This window comes from Scleropages formosus, chromosome 2 (genome assembly GCF_900964775.1).
Source record: "Scleropages formosus chromosome 2, fSclFor1.1, whole genome shotgun sequence".
Taxonomy (NCBI): domain Eukaryota; kingdom Metazoa; phylum Chordata; class Actinopteri; order Osteoglossiformes; family Osteoglossidae; genus Scleropages; species Scleropages formosus.
Window position 1 is genome coordinate 19,642,844 of NC_041807.1, and position 19,289 is coordinate 19,662,132.

At 50.2% G+C, this 19,289-nt stretch overlaps 1 protein-coding gene across 4 annotated transcripts in view; it reads left to right on the top strand.

Annotated features, from left to right (window-relative positions):
- reln (reelin) overlaps positions 1-19,289 on the top strand; it is a 94,405-nt gene that overhangs the window by 65,496 nt on the left and 9,620 nt on the right. For 2 of the 4 annotated variants that reach the window (XM_018747417.2, XM_018747419.2), the window contains exons 19-50: positions 1,639-1,800; positions 2,646-2,882; positions 3,215-3,407; positions 3,784-3,896; positions 5,328-5,465; positions 5,580-5,766; positions 5,982-6,187; positions 6,297-6,468; positions 6,615-6,821; positions 7,428-7,663; positions 8,208-8,365; positions 8,613-8,820; positions 8,917-8,993; positions 9,369-9,527; positions 9,679-9,876; positions 10,242-10,521; positions 11,213-11,353; positions 11,475-11,652; positions 11,951-12,035; positions 12,217-12,399; positions 12,927-13,095; positions 13,231-13,333; positions 13,451-13,677; positions 14,129-14,352; positions 15,249-15,399; positions 15,481-15,739; positions 15,819-16,068; positions 16,236-16,404; positions 17,474-17,614; positions 18,094-18,271; positions 18,607-18,800; positions 18,952-19,205. In XM_018747417.2, the coding sequence (XP_018602933.2) occupies positions 1,639-1,800; positions 2,646-2,882; positions 3,215-3,407; positions 3,784-3,896; positions 5,328-5,465; positions 5,580-5,766; positions 5,982-6,187; positions 6,297-6,468; positions 6,615-6,821; positions 7,428-7,663; positions 8,208-8,365; positions 8,613-8,820; positions 8,917-8,993; positions 9,369-9,527; positions 9,679-9,876; positions 10,242-10,521; positions 11,213-11,353; positions 11,475-11,652; positions 11,951-12,035; positions 12,217-12,399; positions 12,927-13,095; positions 13,231-13,333; positions 13,451-13,677; positions 14,129-14,352; positions 15,249-15,399; positions 15,481-15,739; positions 15,819-16,068; positions 16,236-16,404; positions 17,474-17,614; positions 18,094-18,271; positions 18,607-18,800; positions 18,952-19,205 (5,837 nt within the window). The remainder of the gene's footprint in view (positions 1-1,638; positions 1,801-2,645; positions 2,883-3,214; positions 3,408-3,783; positions 3,897-5,327; positions 5,466-5,579; positions 5,767-5,981; positions 6,188-6,296; positions 6,469-6,614; positions 6,822-7,427; positions 7,664-8,207; positions 8,366-8,612; positions 8,821-8,916; positions 8,994-9,368; positions 9,528-9,678; positions 9,877-10,241; positions 10,522-11,212; positions 11,354-11,474; positions 11,653-11,950; positions 12,036-12,216; positions 12,400-12,926; positions 13,096-13,230; positions 13,334-13,450; positions 13,678-14,128; positions 14,353-15,248; positions 15,400-15,480; positions 15,740-15,818; positions 16,069-16,235; positions 16,405-17,473; positions 17,615-18,093; positions 18,272-18,606; positions 18,801-18,951; positions 19,206-19,289) is intronic. The other 2 variants (XM_018747418.2, XM_018747420.2) reach the window with 1 other exon arrangement.

The window sequence follows — 19,289 nt, forward strand, 5'->3', positions numbered from 1 at the left end:
CTGCATTACTGAGTTTACACTTTCCTGGATTTTTTTTTTTTTTAAACTAGATGCGTTGCCTCACTGCTTAATTTTTGTACCAAATCCAAAGCAGCGAAAAAGCCAAAATTGCTGAATGTACTGGCAAGTTGATTTTAGTTGATTTTGATTTAATGAAATAAATTAAATACAGGCAGTCCCCGGATTGCGAACGAGTTCTGTGCGCTCGGTTTGTCTTTAAGTCGGATTTTTACATGAGTCGGAACAGTTAGGTATGGTGGGTGTTTAACGTCAGTTTGTCAACTGTGTGTCTTAGTATATCTTATACCGTGTACTTTTCTATACATGAAAAACATTAAAGAAACACTAAAATATCTTTAATATAACAATACACTAATAATAATAATAATAATAATGTATTACTACAGTATTTATAATAGAGAGCGAGAATGTGTGTGTGTAGGTATAAAAAACATTAAAGAAACTTTAATGTTTGCTTTTCCAATGTGCTTTGGTGTTTCACCTTTTTCCAGTTGCTTTATTTCCACTTTAGTTTCAGTCGTGATCGTTTTCCTTTTCTTTGATGCATCACCATCACTTGCATCACACTTTGGTGCCATGGTTACGAGGGTAAAAACAAAAAAAACAAATTAAAGCCAAATACAGTAATACACACGAGACACTTAACAGCAACGTGGTCCGTGTCATACTGAGCTGGCGGGAGACTGAGGTGTGTGTGTGTGTGTGTGTGTGTGTGTGTGTGTGTGTGTGTGTGTGGACCCAATCGTGGGATCTTCATTGTCGGTACACAAGGGAGCAGGCGAGATCAGCGGTCGGGGACAGGTGCGGGTCGGTCGATGCATAAAACGGAAGTCTTGGGGAGAATCCGATGTCGTAGTCGAGGAGGCGACGCAAGTGTTGGGAGCCGCGGACGTCAGGAGCGTGAAAGAGGGATTGAGGACAAAGGGGGAGCGGGGAGAACGGGGGATTGAGGAGAACGGGGGATTGAGGAGAACGAGGGACTGAGGAGAACGGGGGACTTGGGAGGCCGGGTAGGTTGTCGTGGGTTTCTCAAATGAGATTTTGCAACCAGGGTATGGAGGTGTGGCTTCTTTATACCCTCCTACTCTGATTTCGGGCAGGTGTCATGGGTGTGACAGTTCGACCGAAAAGAACAAAGTCTTAGTCCTACCTTTGGCTCACGCGACGAACGGCTGTAGACGCAGAATGTTTTGATGCATGTCGCAAAAGTAGCGCCCGATTATTACGAATCATTTTATGTAACTCAAATTTTTCATATAGTAGGCTTTACGGGGGGTGGTTCGTAACTACAGGTTTTATGTAAGTTGGACATTCGTAAGCCGGGGGCTGCCCGTAAACTAGATAAGGGGCAGCAGGTGGCACAGTGCTTAGAGCTGCTACCCTGCACTCGAAAGAACTGGCTGCGATTCCCACCTCCTGCTGTAGGACACATGTGTAATGTATCGATGTACTTACCCTGAAGTGCTCTAGGAAAATTTACCCTGCTGCGTGGATGGGTAAATCATTGTAAGCTGGAGAAAAGTAAATGCAAGTGACATCAATAAGTCTATAGCAGTTAGTGCAAAAAAATAAGTTGTAACCCCCTCTGTCTTTCTCTATTACACACACGCTACTCAGGTATCTCCAGTTCACCCTGAGGTTGGGGAGTCGCAGCACCCTGAGTTCCTGTCCTGCCCCTGACCAACCAGGAGAGGGCGTCCTGCTGCACTACTCTGCTGACAATGGCATCACGTGGACACTACTCGAACATTACTCCTACCAGGGGTTTCATGAGCCTAGGTATGGCAGATCATCCTCACAGCGGCCATCCAAAACCCTGCTTCTGTATCCCAACTGACCAGCTCTGTGTCAAACGCCTCAAAGGCCCCCTGTTCTGAAAAGTCTGGGAACCACTGGTTTAGTGCTTAGTTCAATGAGTCGTCAGTGGTAAACTTCGTGTCCATCAAACGGGCTTGGTAAACATGGTGAAGGTCCTTTCACATATCCCGTATGAAATAGATGCTCGTAACGGAAAGACAGACATTGAGTGTATGTTTGCGCTGTCGGTGTGTGTGCATGCATGCCTCTGCTTGCATTGTGGGTTTGCACGCGCGTGTTGTGTGAGCTGTAACATGGAACCATGGGTGGCTGAAAACAGTGGGCGAAGTCCTCTGGGACTTATTGACTCACTTAGTGCCATCTCTGCCTGTAATGAAGACGAACAGCCCCAGGCCGTCGCTACGGTGAGGTGGAGGTGGGGGTGGGGGGTTGAGGTCTGCTGGTGGATCAGACTCTCTGTTGGTGATACCCTAACTTGCAGCTCCTCCTACGGACTCTGACACCAGTGAGATTTTTAGTGCCAATAGCTGGTGCTCAGAAATCCGAAAACAGCACTAAGATACATCCACTATGAAAGTGGTTTGACATATAGGACCCCAAGGTGGAGCTTTCTAGATACTCTGTGATATGTGAAGCGCCACTTGATGGATTTTACTTACCATATCTGTTTCTTGGACCTATGCTACTTTATATTCTGATTCATTCTCTTTTTCTGCATGCTCTTAGAATGAAATCTGCATAGAAAAGTAAAGATCGTCACCAGAAACCTTCCTTGAACCATCATCCTTTTTTCTCTGTTCTGCCAGGATTATTTCCGTTGAGCTCCCACCAAGTGCTCGCCGCTTCGGGGTACAGTTCCGCTGGTGGCAGCCGTATCACTCAGGCCGTGGGCGGGACGTGTGGGCGCTAGACGAGATCTCCATGACCTCCGTTCTCTTCAACACCATCAGCCTGGACTTTGGCAATGTGCTGGATGTCACCCAGAGCCTGGGCTTTTACCTAGGCCATGTGCAGCCCTACTGCGACCACGACTGGACACTTAGGTACCCAGTGGACCTCCAGAATGTCTAATGAGATGTATACATATAACTGTAATGCAATGATTGGGTTGGATATTTAGGTACACCCCAACCCTGTCTGATATCCTATGGAACTGCACTTTTGGAAACATGGTCACTGTGAAACACACAACGGGAGCAGTCAGTGTGTTCTCAGAAACCACAGCTCACCTAGTCGTTCTTTGATTGCAAACACAAACTCAGAAAACAGATGCAGACTGTAGATCCAGCTACACCTCATCTTTGTCCCTTGTGTCTGTTCAGTACTGTTCTTCATAACCTTGCCACGAGGATGTGTTCTTTGCTCCCTTCCCCAGCTTCTCCGGTGAGCCCAGTCCTGGCTCCAGCATCCGCTATGTGGAGACCCAGTCCATGCAGATCGGCGCCTCCTACAGTATCCAGTTCTCACTAGTTATGGGTTGTGGACGTGAGGCCTCCCCGAACATTGACACTCAGGTCCGCCTGGAATTCTCCACCAACCATGGCCTTACCTGGCACTTGGTGAAAGAGGTGAGGCCCTTCCCTGATCTGGAGGGTCTTAAAGAATGGTCAGCTGCACAAGAATTCTGCCACTCGGCTACCGCTCGACTCACATAAGCATGGTACACAGTACATAAACAGAAATTATGTACGCATCTGTTCAGCAGTTCTGCTATTCTGTGCAAATCTCTTACTGCAATATTAACTTAAAACCATGTACTGTGCACTGCTTGAGAGTCCACACAGCTGTCTCAGTCTTGCTCAGTTACCCTGCATTTGATGATTTCCAGATGTCTTCTGCATGCTTCCATGCCTACTGCATGTTGCGTTGCTGTTTGTGTTTGCGACTGGCAGATCGTGTGCTGTGCCATTGCCTGCCCAGCTGTGCTCTTTACACTTCCACCAGGCCTGTCTCCCTGGGATGCCCAGCTGCCCCGAGTTCACGGCAGCCAGTGTGTACCACCCTTCAGAGTTTGCTGACTGGAGGAGAGTTACCCTGCCACTGCCTCATAAGACATGGTAAGTGGGATGACAATTATTTGGGCAGAGCTGTGCATATGGTAACCGCACTTGTTCACTGATTGTTGACTGTGTATGGCTTTAAGCAGTCAGTGACTGTACATGGAACATGCAGCACTGACCTGAGCGCACACAGAGGAATGAAGTCCAGAGACAAACAAAATCCTATCTGCTACGTGACATGTTTGATGACCCATTCACTGAATCCTTCCCACATGTCCTTGCCCTTTCTGTCATGCCTTTGTACAGGGGGGCACCTTGATTTGATTACTTCCCTGATGGTATCAAAGGTGTAAATGGAGATTAAACAGCCTTCTCCACATGAGGTTAGAAGTCATGCAGTATTTCAGCAGGAAGCAGTCACACTCCCACTATAGATCTTTTCTCCGTCCATACATGACATTAACACATGACGAAGGAGAGCTAAAGGTGACGTGGGTAGCAGCCATGGCTCACTGTCACAGCGAAGTTCTGTAATCATCCCTCAATCCTATGAAAGTATAGCAGCTGTCAGAGGAATCATTGCAGGCCATCACAAAGCGTTAGTGAGATCGTCACTCACAAAAAATCCTTACTTCTGTTTTAGACGTGCTTTTGAGGTGCCAGAATGGTGTGACTCATAGTTTTTCAAGAGGAAAGATAGAAGATACCATTTTATGGGGTAATTAAAGATAGGTGAAATTGATGCGCATGGGTTTATGTTAATGTTTAGACTAATTCTGAATATGAACAAGTATGATCTCGTATGGGTCGGATCCATTCATGTCTCACAGCTTGATGCATAATCTATATCCCACATTGACAAGCCCCTAGAAAGAAGTGGAATGGTCAACATTGGATCTCTATAAGGGCCACTAACAAGCTCCTCTCAAGAGGAACTCTAAGGCACCTAAAGCCTTTCAAGCTCCTGTGGGCTTGTTCCAATTTAGAGTAATGCCTTTTGGCTTACACAGGCCATTGCAGCAGCTTGTGAATAGGGTTCTGGAGAGCTGCAAGGACTGAATTGTAGCATATTTGGACAACGTAGTAATTCAAATCTATTTTGAGAACTTCCCCTTCCTGTCATCTCTGCAGCTCACATGCTGTTTCCTTTATAGTGTGACTATCCACCTATCTCCAGAAAAGGCCTAGTGGTGTAGTGTTTGTCCTTTTCGTTTGTGGGGATAATAGGGTACTCTTGTTTCCCTGCTGGGTGCGGTGGCGCAGTGGGTTGGACCGCAGTCCTGCTCTCCGGTGGGTCTGGGGTTCAAGTCCTGCTTGGGGTGCCTTGCGGCGGACTGGTGTCCCGTCCTGGGTGTGTCCCCTTCCCCCTCCGGCCTTACGCCCTGTGTTACCGGGTAGGCTCCGGTTCCCCGTGACCCCGTAAGGGACAAGCGGTTCTGAAAATGTGTGTGTGTGTGTGTGTTTCCCTGCTTTCACTTCTGCTCTCAGGTCTAGTGCAACACGATTCCGGTGGATCCAGAACTATTACAGTGAACAGGACGAGTGGGCACTAGATGACATCTACATTGGACAGCAGTGTCCAAACATGTGCTATGGTCACGGATGGTGTGACCATGGACACTGTAGGTGAGTCAGGCCTAACATACATGCACACAATAATATACAGACAGACACACAATTGTACATGTTTCCTCAGGACCCCTTACTCTATCTTGCTTGCCTTTTCCCCTTCCCTCTCAGGTGTGATGATAGCTTCACAGGCCCAGACTGCCAGCCCTCATCCCCACTTTCCTCCAGTGTCCTTTCAGACTTTGAGTCTCAGGGAGCACTGCTTACCACCTGGCAGGAGGTGGTTGGTGGAGAGGTGGTGAGCCCTGACCAGGGTTGTGGGGTGATTTCTTCAGGCTCTTCGCTCTACTTCAGCAAGGTTTGCTGCTGCTGCCTGGTGTTTAGTAGTGCATCATGCTTTCATTTATAATATATGCAAACTGCAGCTATGTCTGTATTTTAATGTATGAGCAATGTTTTAACAAATATTCAGCATACTGCCACTGCTTAAGACAACATATGACAGTAGTGTGAGTGTAATGTCTGTAGTTTTTCATTGTGTGTGTAAGCGCATGTGCACTGACCTGCTCATAGGGTGGGCTGAGGCAACTGGTGAGCTGGGACCTGGACACGGAGTGGGCAGAGTTTGTGCAGTTCTACCTGCGTGTAGGTGGGGACTGGGTCGAATGCAACCATGCTGACAGCCGGGAGGAGGGCGTGCTTCTGCAGTACAGCAACGATGGGGGCATCAGTTGGGGTCTCATTGCCGAGATGTACTTCACTGACTTCACCAAGCCTCGGTAAGGAGCCCTATGACGGACCATAAGCTACTTAATTTACATGTCTAAATGCTGTGCAAATACAAATACACTGAGAAATCTCCCTCTGCCTGAACGCTTCTCCTTATAGCTTTGTGCACTACGAGCTGCCACCAGCCTCCAAGACCCCCTGTACACGTTTCCGCTGGTGGCAGCCCCTGCATTCCGGTGAGGGATATGACCAGTGGGCCATTGATGATGTCATCATCCTCTCTGAGAGAGAGAAGCATATCATTCCTGTAGCCAGCCCCACCCTACCTCAGGTGAGTCCCCTTAATGGGTGGAGTTACCTTGACAGATATGGCATGTGTTACATGTTGCAGGCTGGAGTGATGTGGTTTTACAGGTCTGCTTGTCAGTGAGACAGCTTTGCACATTTGCCCTCCTGCTCCTGGTTTCCATCTTTCAGAATTTCTACGAGAAGCCAGCATTTGACTACCCACTAAACCAGATGAGCGTGTGGCTGCGCCTAGGCAACGAGGGCATGGAGAAGGAGAGCAACGGCAGCTTCTGTGCCCTAACACCATCTGCCATGGTGTTTGGCCGCTCTGAAGGAGACAGGGTGGCAGTCACCCGGGACCTGGCTCTACGTCCTGGATACACCCTGCAGTTCAAGGTATCTTCCTGCAATCGGGTGACAATCATGTGACATTCAGGTTACCATAGGAGACATTCTCAATCAATCAGTGACTCCCTATCTATAACTGTTTTTGCGAGTTATGGTGGCGGTGTTCGGGACCCTATCCTGGAAGCACAGGGGATAAGGACGAGTAGGGCATATCCTGTAAGGGACGCCAATCCATCTCATGGTAGCCCTGTACACCCAGTCACTCACACAATCACAGACTATAGGCAATCTAGAGTCACCAGTCCACCTGAAGCACTTGTTTTTGGATTGTGGGAGGAAACAAGAGCAACTGGAGGAAACCCACATGAACACGGGGAGAGCGAACAGACTCCACACAGACTGAGTTTAATTCGGACCTATGCCCGGACAGCCCCAGGCACCGCGAAGCAGCAGCACTACCCGCTGTTCCGCCAAGAGCTCATTCTAACTCTGAGTTTGTGAAATCATGGTTCTGAAAGCAAATATAAAAGCAAAAACAACAGCATTTTGTGTTGTATGACTGGCCTGATGAGACGCACATAACTATAGAGCTAACTGTCCATCTCAATCCTTTACAGTCGCGTATTTTTTCTCGCCATCCTTTTCTTCCTCAAGCTCAACATTGGCTGTGAGTCACAGTTTAGCTCCTTGGCACCAGTGCTGCTGCAGTATTCCCATGATGCTGGTCGGACTTGGGCGTTGGTGCAGGAGGCCTGTTATCCCGGCACACCGGCCGGGAGCGGATGCGAAGGCAGCGCACGAGAGCTGAGGGAGCCAAGCGTCTACTACACAGGGGACTTTGAGCACTGGACAAGAGTCACTGTGGTAATGCCTCGCAATGTGGCTGCCAGGTAATTATGCTGCTCTTTGTTTATTCATTTAAAAGTAACTCACAGTGTTACTTTTACTAGCTACTTACACTGATTTTCCCATACAGCTGGGTAAGTCTTAAAGTATCAATTCAGGGCAAATACCTTGCTTGGAGGCGGGGTGCGGTGGCGCAGTGGGTTGGACCACAGTCCTGCTCTCCGGCGGGTCTGGGGTTCGAGTCCCGCTTGGGGTGCCTTGCGACGGACTGGCGTCCCGTCCTGGGTGTGTCCCCTCCCCCTCCGGCCTTACGCCCTGTGTTGCCGGGTAGGCTCCGGTTCCCCGCGACCCCGTATGGGACAAGCGGTTCTGAAAATGTGTGTGTGTGTGTGTACCTTGCTCAGCGATACTACAGCAGGACCCGGGTCCTTCGCATTCAAACATAGCAGCTCTGAACACCGGCCATCCTACTGCCTCTGTCTTTTCCTTTACTTTGCAAGGTGTGAGGAGTAAACTCTCGTTTCTTTGTCTGTACTCCCTGACCTTCTCTTTTCCCTTGGTCCCCCATGCTCTGTTTCTCCACCTCAGCAAGACACGGTTCCGCTGGTTCCAGGAGAGCAGCGTATACCCAGATGCCCCTGCATTTGCCCTCGATGGGGTGTACATCTCTGAGCCCTGTCCCAACCACTGCGGGGGCCATGGTGACTGCATCTCAGGGGTCTGTTTCTGTGACATGGGCTTCACAGGTATAGCAGATAAATACAGGAGCAGAGGGTTGAAAATGTCTGTCTTTAACTACAGAAGTTAGCTTGACTCTGCCAGTGTGAAGGGATGGATTTGGTTTACCGAAGGTCTGCTGATGCTGTATTTCTTAGGGGATTTTAATATAATACAATGTGCCAAGTGTTTGCTTGACACAACCTTGGTTTGTATGGGTGTGTGTGTGTGTGTGTGTGTGTGTGTGTGTGTGTGGGGGGTGGGTTTGTATCCCAGTGGAGCAGGACAGCTGTGTTCCTGCTGTACCGAGTCCCACAGAGCTGATTGAGGGGTTCGAGGGCAAGCTGAGCCCCCTCTGGCAGAGTCTGTCCGGGGCTCAGACCGGAGCTGGCTGCGGGACCATAGCTGATGGGAAGAGCCTGTACTTCAGCAGCACCGGCAGGAGAGAGGCGCGCACCACCCCCCTGGACACCAGCAACAGCCGGTTGGTAGTCAGCCGTCGTCCACCCCAGCAATCCCCCGCTACTCATACATACCATCTTCACCCTTCTACCCATCTCTGTGTCTCTGCACCCTACAGCCTAGTTCAGTTCTACATCCGGATCGGTGGGAAAAGTATGGGTTCTAGCTGTACCCGGCCAAGATCCAGAAACGAAGGTAAAACGATGTCCCTACCTTGGGCCAGCAATCACAAAAATGTTAATTTTGCGATTCGATGTGTTGGATGCTTTGCTGCTGCCAGGTGGTGGATGCGTGCGATTGCAGCTTGGTGTTGCATGTAATAAATCAAATGTGAGTCAGACACATCGAGGAAACTTAGGCCTCGGGTGCGGTAAGTTTCAGCAGCCACCTGTCAGCGAGTCTGTCATGCTTGAAGCCAAGGGATTATTATTATTATTATTATAATATACTGTTGTGCTTTTGATGTTCACTCAATTGAGTTCTCTGGAGAGAAGGCAGTCAGGCTGGACTGCTTGCCTCCTTCTCCATCCTCGTCCCCTTGCGCTCAGTACCTTGGACTTCCATGCTCAGGTGTGATTGTCCAGTTCTCCACCAACAATGGTGTGCAGTGGCACTTCCTCCGAGAACTGGACTTCAGCTCTTTCCTGGAGGCCCAGGTGGTGACCATCGAGCTGCCCCCTCCAGCCAAGACGGCCCACACTGTATTCCGCTGGTGGCAGCCACGACAAGGTGAGAGCCTCGAACCCATGGATCTGGTCGAAGGGCACCTCAGTCCTCCACCGTGTCGCAGAACCACAGCACCGATCATTGACAAACATGAATAAATAATGGCGGCTCTGTGATGGTAGATTTTCTCTCTCGCTTCCTCACTTTCTCCCAGTAGGTAAACATTCTGCCCAGTGGGCTCTTGACGACATCCTCATCGGCATGAACGACAGCTCCAGGACCGGTTTTCATGACAAGTTTGACGGGCCGTCTCCGGTGCGCCACAACTGGTACCGCGTGCAGGGGGGCGAGGTTGCCGTGGACTGCCTGTCTCTAGACACAGCGCTCGTCTTCGGCTCAGAGTCCAGCGACAGTAAGTCCTTTCGCTGGCAACGTAAAGTTAGGAACGTAATAAAGCCACATTAGGATATTGTGCAGCTGAATTACTTTTTCCACACAGCTCAGATTACACTTTCCGACAGCGAGGTGTTTCGCTGGAGTGCATAGGTTCATCCTTGCTAGAGCAAGGGCCTCCAGGGATGTGAACGTTGAGATTTCTTAACCGCTGCACCCCCTATAGCCCACCTGCTCCCTGGCTGTTATTGCATAAACATCATCCAACTGGTTCTTCCTCTAAATGTCAAGCCTTCTCAAAGACACAGGTTCGGCATAACCCAGCTGTGCGCGTGTGTGTGTCTCTGCGTTTGTATGCTTGCATGTGTATGTTTGACTGTGCAGAGAAGCCGCGCTATGCAGAGAGCTGGGACTTTGAGGTTTCGGGCTCCTCCTTCCTCCAGTTCGACCTCAGCATGGGCTGCAGCAAGGCTGTGTCCGGCTCCATCTCTCACGGGGTTCGCCTGGAGTACTCTGCTGACGGGGGGCGCCGCTGGGCGTTGGTCACACCCGAGTGCGTGCCCCCGGCCATCGGCTGCTCCAGCTACACTCAGAGCTCCATCTACAGCGCTCAGCAGTACACCAGCTGGAGGAGGGTCACCGTCTACCTCCCTAGCGCTGCCAAGTAAGCCCTGCCTGTGTGTAGAACCACAGGGGTCTGTGTGGTCCTTGTTTTGGACATGTGTGTTATATCGAAAGAGGCCCACGAACCATCATGGGATCCTTTATTATACTAACACAGCAAAGATAACACACCATCTACTAGCAAATCTCTCGCATCGGCGTTTCACGTCACTTCCCACTTCGCTAATATGGTCTGCCTGTGAAGGTAATAATGCTGTGCAGTCTTGAACTTGTACAGATGGTCCCCGATTTACGATGGGGTTGCGTTTCCCGAAACGCATCATAAATCGAAAATATCATAAGTCTAAAATGCATCTAAAACACCTAATACACACCTCTGTGTGACAGAACGGGAGATGTGGATCGCTGTCGCTGCCCAGCATCTCGGGAGAGTATCGCTCCGCGTATCGCTTGCCCAGGAAAAAAAATCAAAATTCAGAATTTGAAGTACGGCTTCTAGTGAATGTCCGCTGCCAGCTCACCATCGTAACGTCGAAAAAATCGCAAGTCGAACCATCGTAAATCGGGGAGCACCTGTATGTTAAAACGAGCACCGCAGTTCTGGGACCAGAGGCAAAACACGGTCCTAAGAAAGCCTCTCCAACATATATATATGTGATGTCTGTATTACTGGGTGCCCCATTTGTGAACTTGCTGGTCTCACCTTCTTTCTCATCTCCTTCAATCTCCAGCTCCCCCCGGACACGCTTTCGCTGGATTCAGCCCCATTTCACCCCCGGGGCGGATGGGTGGGCGCTGGACAACGTGCTGCTGACTCCCGGTTGCCCGTGGATGTGCTCAGGCCACGGCTTGTGCGACGGAGGGCGCTGCGTGTGAGTGAAAGGCTCTCCTCTAGCGGTCCGTTGCCATGACCACGCGAACATGGCCTCTCGGGACCTTTTTCCTGGTCCCGCTCTTGCCCGCTACCCTCTTGACCTGACCTCCGTTTCTCAGGTGTGACCGTGGCTATGGAGGGGCGCACTGTGTCCCTTTGACCCCACTGCCTTCGATGTTGAAGGAGGACTTCAATGAGAACCTTCGGGCAGAGGAGTGGCCGGAAGCGTATGGGGCCGAGCGTGGCACTCTCAGCGGGGAACCCCTCAAATCGGGCACCGCCCTCATCTTCAAAGGGGTGTGTATGCAGAGGGCGGTGCCATAGTTTGTTCTGTTTCATTGCTGATTTCTCCAGCTGAGCACACTCATCCCCAGTCGCTTGGTGTTTTTTCAACGGTCCAACCAGTGCTCGTTCGTACCGCTTACCGTTAAATGGTCCGGATGTTGATTTCCGCAGTGTGTGACATCAGAAGGACGGGACAGGATGCCGCACTATTTCTAATTTCTTCTCCCTTTGTTTCTCGTGCCCCCGGCCCATTTATGGCACGCTTCTGACTCACTTCTCACCTGGGTCTGGCCTCATTCTCTTCCCCCAGGAGGGTCTTCGAATGCTGGTGTCCCGCGACTTGGACTGCACCAGCGCTCTCTACATTCAGTTCTCCTTCAAGTTCATCACCAAGGGTGAGTGTGACTGTCACTCGTTATCTGTGAGTGTGCAGTGTGTGTGACTCCGAAGTTATTTTTGTATGTGTGTTAACGACTTTACGTTATATGATTACATGGTATCATGGTATGCTGTTGATGACCTTTATTGCTGTGTGTGTGTGTGTGTGTGTGTGTGTGTGTGTGTGTGCGTGCGCAGTTCTCCCGGAGCGCTCCCACTCTGTCCTCCTGCAGTACTCGGTGAATGGGGGCATCAGCTGGTTGTTGCTGGACGAGTTCTACTTCCCCACCTCCACGGCCACATTGTTCCTGCACCTGCACCTCCCTCCCGGCGCTCAGACCAACTCCACACGCTTCCGTCTGTGGCAGCCATACAATAACGGTGAGATGCATCACACACACCTCACACTGACATTGATTCAGTCATGCGGTGTTTCCCTTCAAAGCCGTTTACCATGTTAAGCTGCCTACAATTGTTTACATTTTATACAGCTACTGTCGGTAATTTTTTTTTTACCTCATAAATTCAAGGTAAGTACCTTGCTCAAGGGGGGTGCGGTGGCGCAGTGGGTTGGACCGCAGTCCTGCTCTCCAGTGGGTCTGGGGTTCGAGTCCCGCTTGGGGTGCCTTGCGACGGACTGGCGTCCCGTCCTGGGGGTGTCCCCTTCCCCCTCCGGCCTTACGCCCTGTGTTACCGGGTAGGCTCCGGTTCCCCGCGACCCCGTATGGGACAAGCGGTTCTGAAAATGTGTGTGTGTGTGTGTGTGCACCTTGCTCAAGGGTGTTACAGCAGGGGGTGGGATTCAAACCTGCAACCTTCAAGTGCAAGTCTAAGCACTTTGCATGTGCTTGCATAGACATATACGTGTATAACAAGGCCATGTGTGTTGCGCGATGTGTTGCCTTTAGGTAAGAAGGAGGAAGTGTGGGTGATTGATGACCTCATCATCGACGGCAGCTCCCAGCACAACCCCCCCATCCTGTCAGACAGCTTTGAGGGAGGGCCCCTGGAGCATGGCTGGCTCTTCTACCCGGGGGGCAACACTGGTCTATACTGCCCCTTCCAAAAGGGGGCGCTGTGAGTATCCGTGAAGTGTTGAGGTTTCCATGCTTGAGAAATGCAGGCAAACACAGCAATGTTGGATGAACCGCGGCATTAATAAGTGGTAAGACACATCACGTAGCAGAGTGACGGCAATTGGTTTTGGTGCAGGCAGGACGACTCGGCCATGGTGTTTGTCTCCAGTGAGCCGGGAGAACATTCCATAACCACTAGGGACATCGATGTCAGCGAGAACACCATCGTTCAGTTTGAGGTATTGAGGGGGCAGGCGGCAGGATGTATGCGAAGGGAGGATGGGATTGGTTGGGCAGTGGGCCGGTGGGGTCGTGTCCAGCGTTGAAGTGTTCCCCACCGCTGTCCCTCCTGGCAGATCAACGTGGGCTGCACGACGGACAGCTCGTCTTCCAATGCTGTGCGCTTGGAATTCTCAAGGGACTTTGGAGCTACCTGGCACCTGCTGGTCCCACTGTGCTGCGGTGGACCCCAGCCCAGCTCTTTGTGCTCCACCGAACTGCACCCTGGCAGCATCTACTACCCCGGCACCACTCATGGCTGGAGGAGGGAGGTCATTCACTTTGGAAAGCTGCGCCTCTGTGGGTGAGCGAACGTGACAACGACTTATGAGACATATCTAAATGTCTATGTATTGCTTGGGGGCTTGGTGGCGCAGCGGGTTTGGCCAGGTCCTGCTCTCCGGTGGGTCTGGGATTTGAGTCTTGCTTGGGGTGCCTTGCGATGGACTGGTGCCCCCTCCTGGGTGTGTCCCCTCCCCCCTTCAGCCTTGTGCCCTGTATTGCCGGGGTTCGCCACAACCCCACTTCGGTTAAGCGGTTTTGGACAGTGTGTGTGTGTGTGTGTGTGTGTGTGTGTGTGTGTGTGTGTGTGTGTATGTGTATGTATTGCTTCCATATGAAGTGCGCTCAGAAACATTTCAGATGAAGAATACTTCTGCATTATATAATATATTTCAGATATATATTTCAGCTCAGTGTTCATAAGTGAGGGTTAGGATGGTGACGCTTGTCAAAATTTTGCTGTACCCCTGCAGGTCAGTGCGGTTTCGCTGGTACCAGGGCTTCTACGTAGGTGGCACGCCTCCCCCGACTTGGGCCCTGGACAACGTATACATTGGTCCCCAGTGCCGGGACATGTGCAATGGGCGAGGGGCATGTGTAGGGGGCACCCACTGTGCGTGTGACCCGGGATACTCTGGCCCTACCTGCTCCGTGCCTGACGGCCCCAACCCTGACTTCCTGAAGGAGGACTTTGAAGGTACTGGAGATGCTCATTGACGTGAACATAGAATCTGTGATGTGACCTGTGTGAGATGTCCAGTTTCAAGCCAAATCTTGCAAATGGTATGAAGTGGTCAGTAACTAACACGGCTGTTTCTCGTCTTGCCTTCGAGATTCAGGGTTTTGTAGTTTAATTCAGCATTAATGGGACTATTGTTTCTCTTGTTTTAAGATAAAAGGTATAAGACTGTTAAAATGAGATGGCGGTACACTTGGATCCCATCTTATGAGCACAACTGGAGCCAGAACTCTGATTGTAACTTAATTGTTTGTATGTCACAATCAATGAAAGATATAAAATAAACGTACCTTAATTTAGTTGTATAGGTTAGATGCTGTTAGCTACTGAATGAAAAATTTTCTGTAAGATTTTTATTTGCTTTTTTCTATTTTTAAAAACAGCATCTACAGTGCAAGGTCTCAGTGTTCCCCTATCCTAGGACATGAGTCATGGAACTTGAAACAATGTTCGTTAAATCTGCTTAAAAATTACCGAAATTTTTTTAAAAAGTCATGTCCACTACCTCCTGTTCAATATTTTGTGTCCTGCTGTATACATGCAAGATAGTGCTGTGTTCCTCCCGTGCATCCGGAGTTATCGGAATGTAATGGAGGATCATGTAGGGAGAACATAGTGGAAAAAAATGTTTGACTTTGAGTATTATTGACTAAGTGTGTCATTTGCAGGAATTTTGGAAAATAGAATTGTGAGGAGAATGCAATTAAAAATAAACCGTGAAATATCTGCATCTGTAAAATTCATAACTCAAATGTTCATAACACAAGTACAGTGACAGTAGGGTTTGGAGAAGGTCTATCCAGTGTCCTAGTCGATAAGCTGCCATTTGCTGTCCTTGTCCTCTCTGGGTGTAGGGAGCTCTATAGACAGCGAGCGTTTCACACTGCTCAGTGGTGGCAAACCCTCCCGTAAGTGCGGTATCATGACCAGTGGGAACCACCTGTTCTTCAGCGAAGACGGCCTTCGTATGGTGGTCACCACCGACATGGATCTGTCCAATGCCAGGTACAACACACATGCCTCTAGGGATCCTCATACAACAACACACACCTTCATTTATGTGTGACCCCCCCCATCCCTCCACAGGTTTGTGCAGTTTTTCCTACGACTGGGCTGCGGCAAGGCTCCCCCGGACCCTCGCTCCAAGCCTGTGCTCCTGCAGTTCTCTGTAGACGGAGGCCTGTCCTGGTCACTGCTGCAGGAGTTTCTTTTCAGCAACAACAGCAACCATGCCCGCTTGGTGGCCCTAGAGATCCCGCTTCGCGCACGCACCCCGGCTACACGCCTGCGCTGGTGGCAGCCTTCCGAGGAGGGACACTTTCACAGCCCGTGGGTAATGGACCAGGTGAGCAGTACAGTCTGGGTAAAACAGGGCAAGTTTCTGCTTCAGACTGGCATTACACGTTTGTGCTCTGTTACACCAGGTGGTGGTGGGGGGCAGTGCCAGTGGGTGGGGCCCCCTGGAGGATGACTTCTCCTCCATGGATGAGCGCTCCTGGTTGCTTCACCCAGGAGGCACCCGCATGCCAGTGTGTGGTTCTGAGGGCGAGGCCTTTGCCTTCATCGAAAAGTCCAATACGCGCTACGCCGTCACCACGGACATCAGCGTGGGCCAGGATGCCTTCGTCCAGTTCGACTTCTCGGCCTCCTGCTCCGTCACAAACTCCTGCTATGGTGAGTTCGGTTCACCGTGCGCCATGGTGTCGGTGGAGTTCAGAGAAAAGGAACTAGGGAGAAGCGCGGTTGGAGTTTCACGATGGAAGGATGAGTCCACAAAGATTGTCGTAACAGCAGCTTGGCGTTGTTGTGATTTGTTGGTCTACGTTTTTGTCTGCACACAGCTGTAGAGCTGGAGTACTCCCTGGACCTGGGCCTCTCGTGGCAGCCGCTGGTGAGGGACTGCCTTCCCAGCAGCCCGGACTGCTCCTCCTACACGCTCCAGAGGCTACTGGTCTCAGACGTCTACAACAAATGGGGGCGTGTCACCGTGCCCATCCCTCCCTATGCAAGGCAAGTCTCATGGTGCTCTGGATTTGGCTTTCCCCGCGGTCTCAGTTTCAATCAGCCTTTTCGTGTTTTTTCTCTAAATTTTAAGATTTTTCAAACCGTGAAACATGGTGAGTGATACAGACAACAATCACTGTATATAGCCCCATTTTATACAAAGCGGTCCCCAACTCTCGCACCCACCCTACGCATTAATGAACTAACTGACAATAAAAATACTCCATTCGCACTCTACAGGCAATTTAGCATCACGGCTTCACCTGAACTGCATATCTTCGGACCGTGGGAGGAAACCAGAGCACCTCATGGAAACGCACACAAACATAGCAGTACACGTAATGAAAAAAATCCAGAAATAAATCAACAACAACAACACAAAAAAATATATGAACAAGACATTCTGAGACCGGAGTCAATTTCATATTGTAGTAAAAAGGCCATCCTGGCATCTCCAGGGTCAAGTAAAGTAGTGTTTTCAACGTAAATTGAAATTCAAATACAAAAACATTGCACAGTGGAACACTGAAATACGTGTCTGATCTGATCTTGTTCGACTTCAAGAAATGAGTCCCGTCTCTGACCTCATGCGCATGAGACGAGGGACACGTTTTCTTGAGCTCCTTTCAAAGAGACGATGTGCCAGCAGAGATGTGAAGGTGATTCTGTCACAATGGCTATTTGTTAAGGAAACCCCATCAAGGAGAAAACCAAAAAGTACTATTAACGGTGTCGGTGCAACTGTGACATCTGCAGTAGTGGACAGAGGGCCAAATACTGTGGTCTACAAGGTGGTTAAGTGAGAACAGAGAGGCAGCAGTTAGTTCACATCTATTGCGCAATGGATTAGAGTAAATCCTTGCCAATCTACCTTTAGACATATGAAGATGGTATAAAACTTTGAACTGAACCCAGCCGTGTTGTGCGCAAACTGAGGAAGTGTGTACTCTACCGAGAGCTGGCGACTCAATCGGTCTTGATCTGATTCTCTTCCGAAGCCACTCTCGTAACGGTCATAAAGGCAGCTGTACTGTGTTTTGCGATGTCAATGAATGCGATGTGTGTCGTGCGACAGATCCCCCGCTACTCGGTTCCGCTGGTACCAGCAGGCCCCCTTTGACAAGCAGCAGACGTGGGCTCTGGACAACTTGTACGTTGGCGACGGCTGCCCAGACATGTGCTCCGGACACGGCCACTGCCAGCAGAGCACCTGTGTGTAAGTGTTCCTGGGGTGTGTGTCTCGCGGTCAGAACACACACTTGAATTGACCAGGTTTGCCAACACTTTGTCTCCGGAGGACAGTAAAGGAGCAGGAAAGAGGTTAAAGTAACATCATATACAAGACGTGTCCGTGCTCCTATTTGCCGTAAATATTTCGTTTTTTCTAATTCATTTTGCAACTCTGCTGCTTATCTTTCCTTTCAATTAAAACTACACCAATCATAGGGCATCATAGGATGGGGCTTGTCCAACAACTGCGTTGTGTGGACCAGTGCGGTTACTGGCTGTGTTTTGGTGCCGAGCCCTAATGTTAACTGGGCTGTGACAGGTTTTAGACTCATAGCCGGACCCTCAGTCTCAGAATGTGTTTTTGTACAACTCCAGTACAGTTTTGACGTTGAAGGGGTGGACTACTTTGAGGCAACCATGAGGTTGAAACCCTGTATTGTTCCCCCCAACTCACCTCTTCCTCAGATGTGACCCAGACTGGGGTGGGGTGTACTGCGACGAGCCGCAAGTCCCGCTGCCCGCTCAGCTCAAAGATAGCTTCAGCCGCCCGCCGGCCACCAGCAGCTGGCTCCTGTTGACAGGGGGGAAGCTCAGCAGTGTATGCGGGGCTGTTGCGTCAGGGGACGCGCTGCATTTCAGTGGGGTATGAGGGGCCTTAGACCCTTAGATCCTTTCACAAAACCTGAACTGAATAAATGCATTGTGAAAAATTAGAGCAAACACAGTGACACTGTAAAAAATGAGAAAAAACAAAGAACTATGACATTATTACATATTACATTACTGTTTCTTTAGCAGACACTTTCTCAGAAATCAATGTACCGAACTTGCAGTTTTTCACTTTTACAAATATTACCATACAAGCTTAAAATAAGTACCTTTATTTTGAGAGTTCTGCAGCTTGCTGCTTTTCTCTGGGTCCAAATCCAGTTCATATTTAAACATTTGTTTTACCGTCCTGGTCCATCTCGTCCTTAGGGCTGCAGTCGTCAGCTTGTCACCGTTGACCTGAACCTGACCAACGCTGAGTTTGTCCAGTTCTACTTCATGTATGGCTGCTTGGCACCCCCCAGCAACCGTAACCAGGGAGTGTTGCTGGAGTTCAGCCTCAACGGGGGAGTCACCTGGAACCTGCTAACGGAGATCTTCTACGACCAGTACAGCAAGCCCGGGTATGACTTGGTTTCAGTTCAGCTTATGCATTGTCCAACACAGGATGCAAGAACACTCCTACAGCACGGCACACTTGAAGAGAGCCTGCTGGCAGAAACTCCTACGCACCCCAGTGCCATCCCTTCAGCTCCCTGTGTGTTTTTTGTGTAGGTTTGTAAATGTGCTGCTACCCTCTGCTGCACGGGAGGAGGGAGCGCGCCTCCGATGGTGGCAGCCGCAACACGACGGAGCCGACCGCAGTGACTGGGCGCTGGACAATGTGCTCATTGCTGGTTCTGACCCCCGAGCTCAGATCTTGGACACTTTTGGCGGGGTTGCTTTGCCAAACCACGAGAGGTCCCCGGCCGACGGAGACCCCATGGGGCGCGTTGCCCATCTCACCCAGCTTGAAGAGACCGCCACTGGTAACTTCGTGTTTTTCACTGCTGTGCCACGGAACCCATAACTTAACTGAATGCATACAGCAGGAGGGCACTGACCGTACCCTC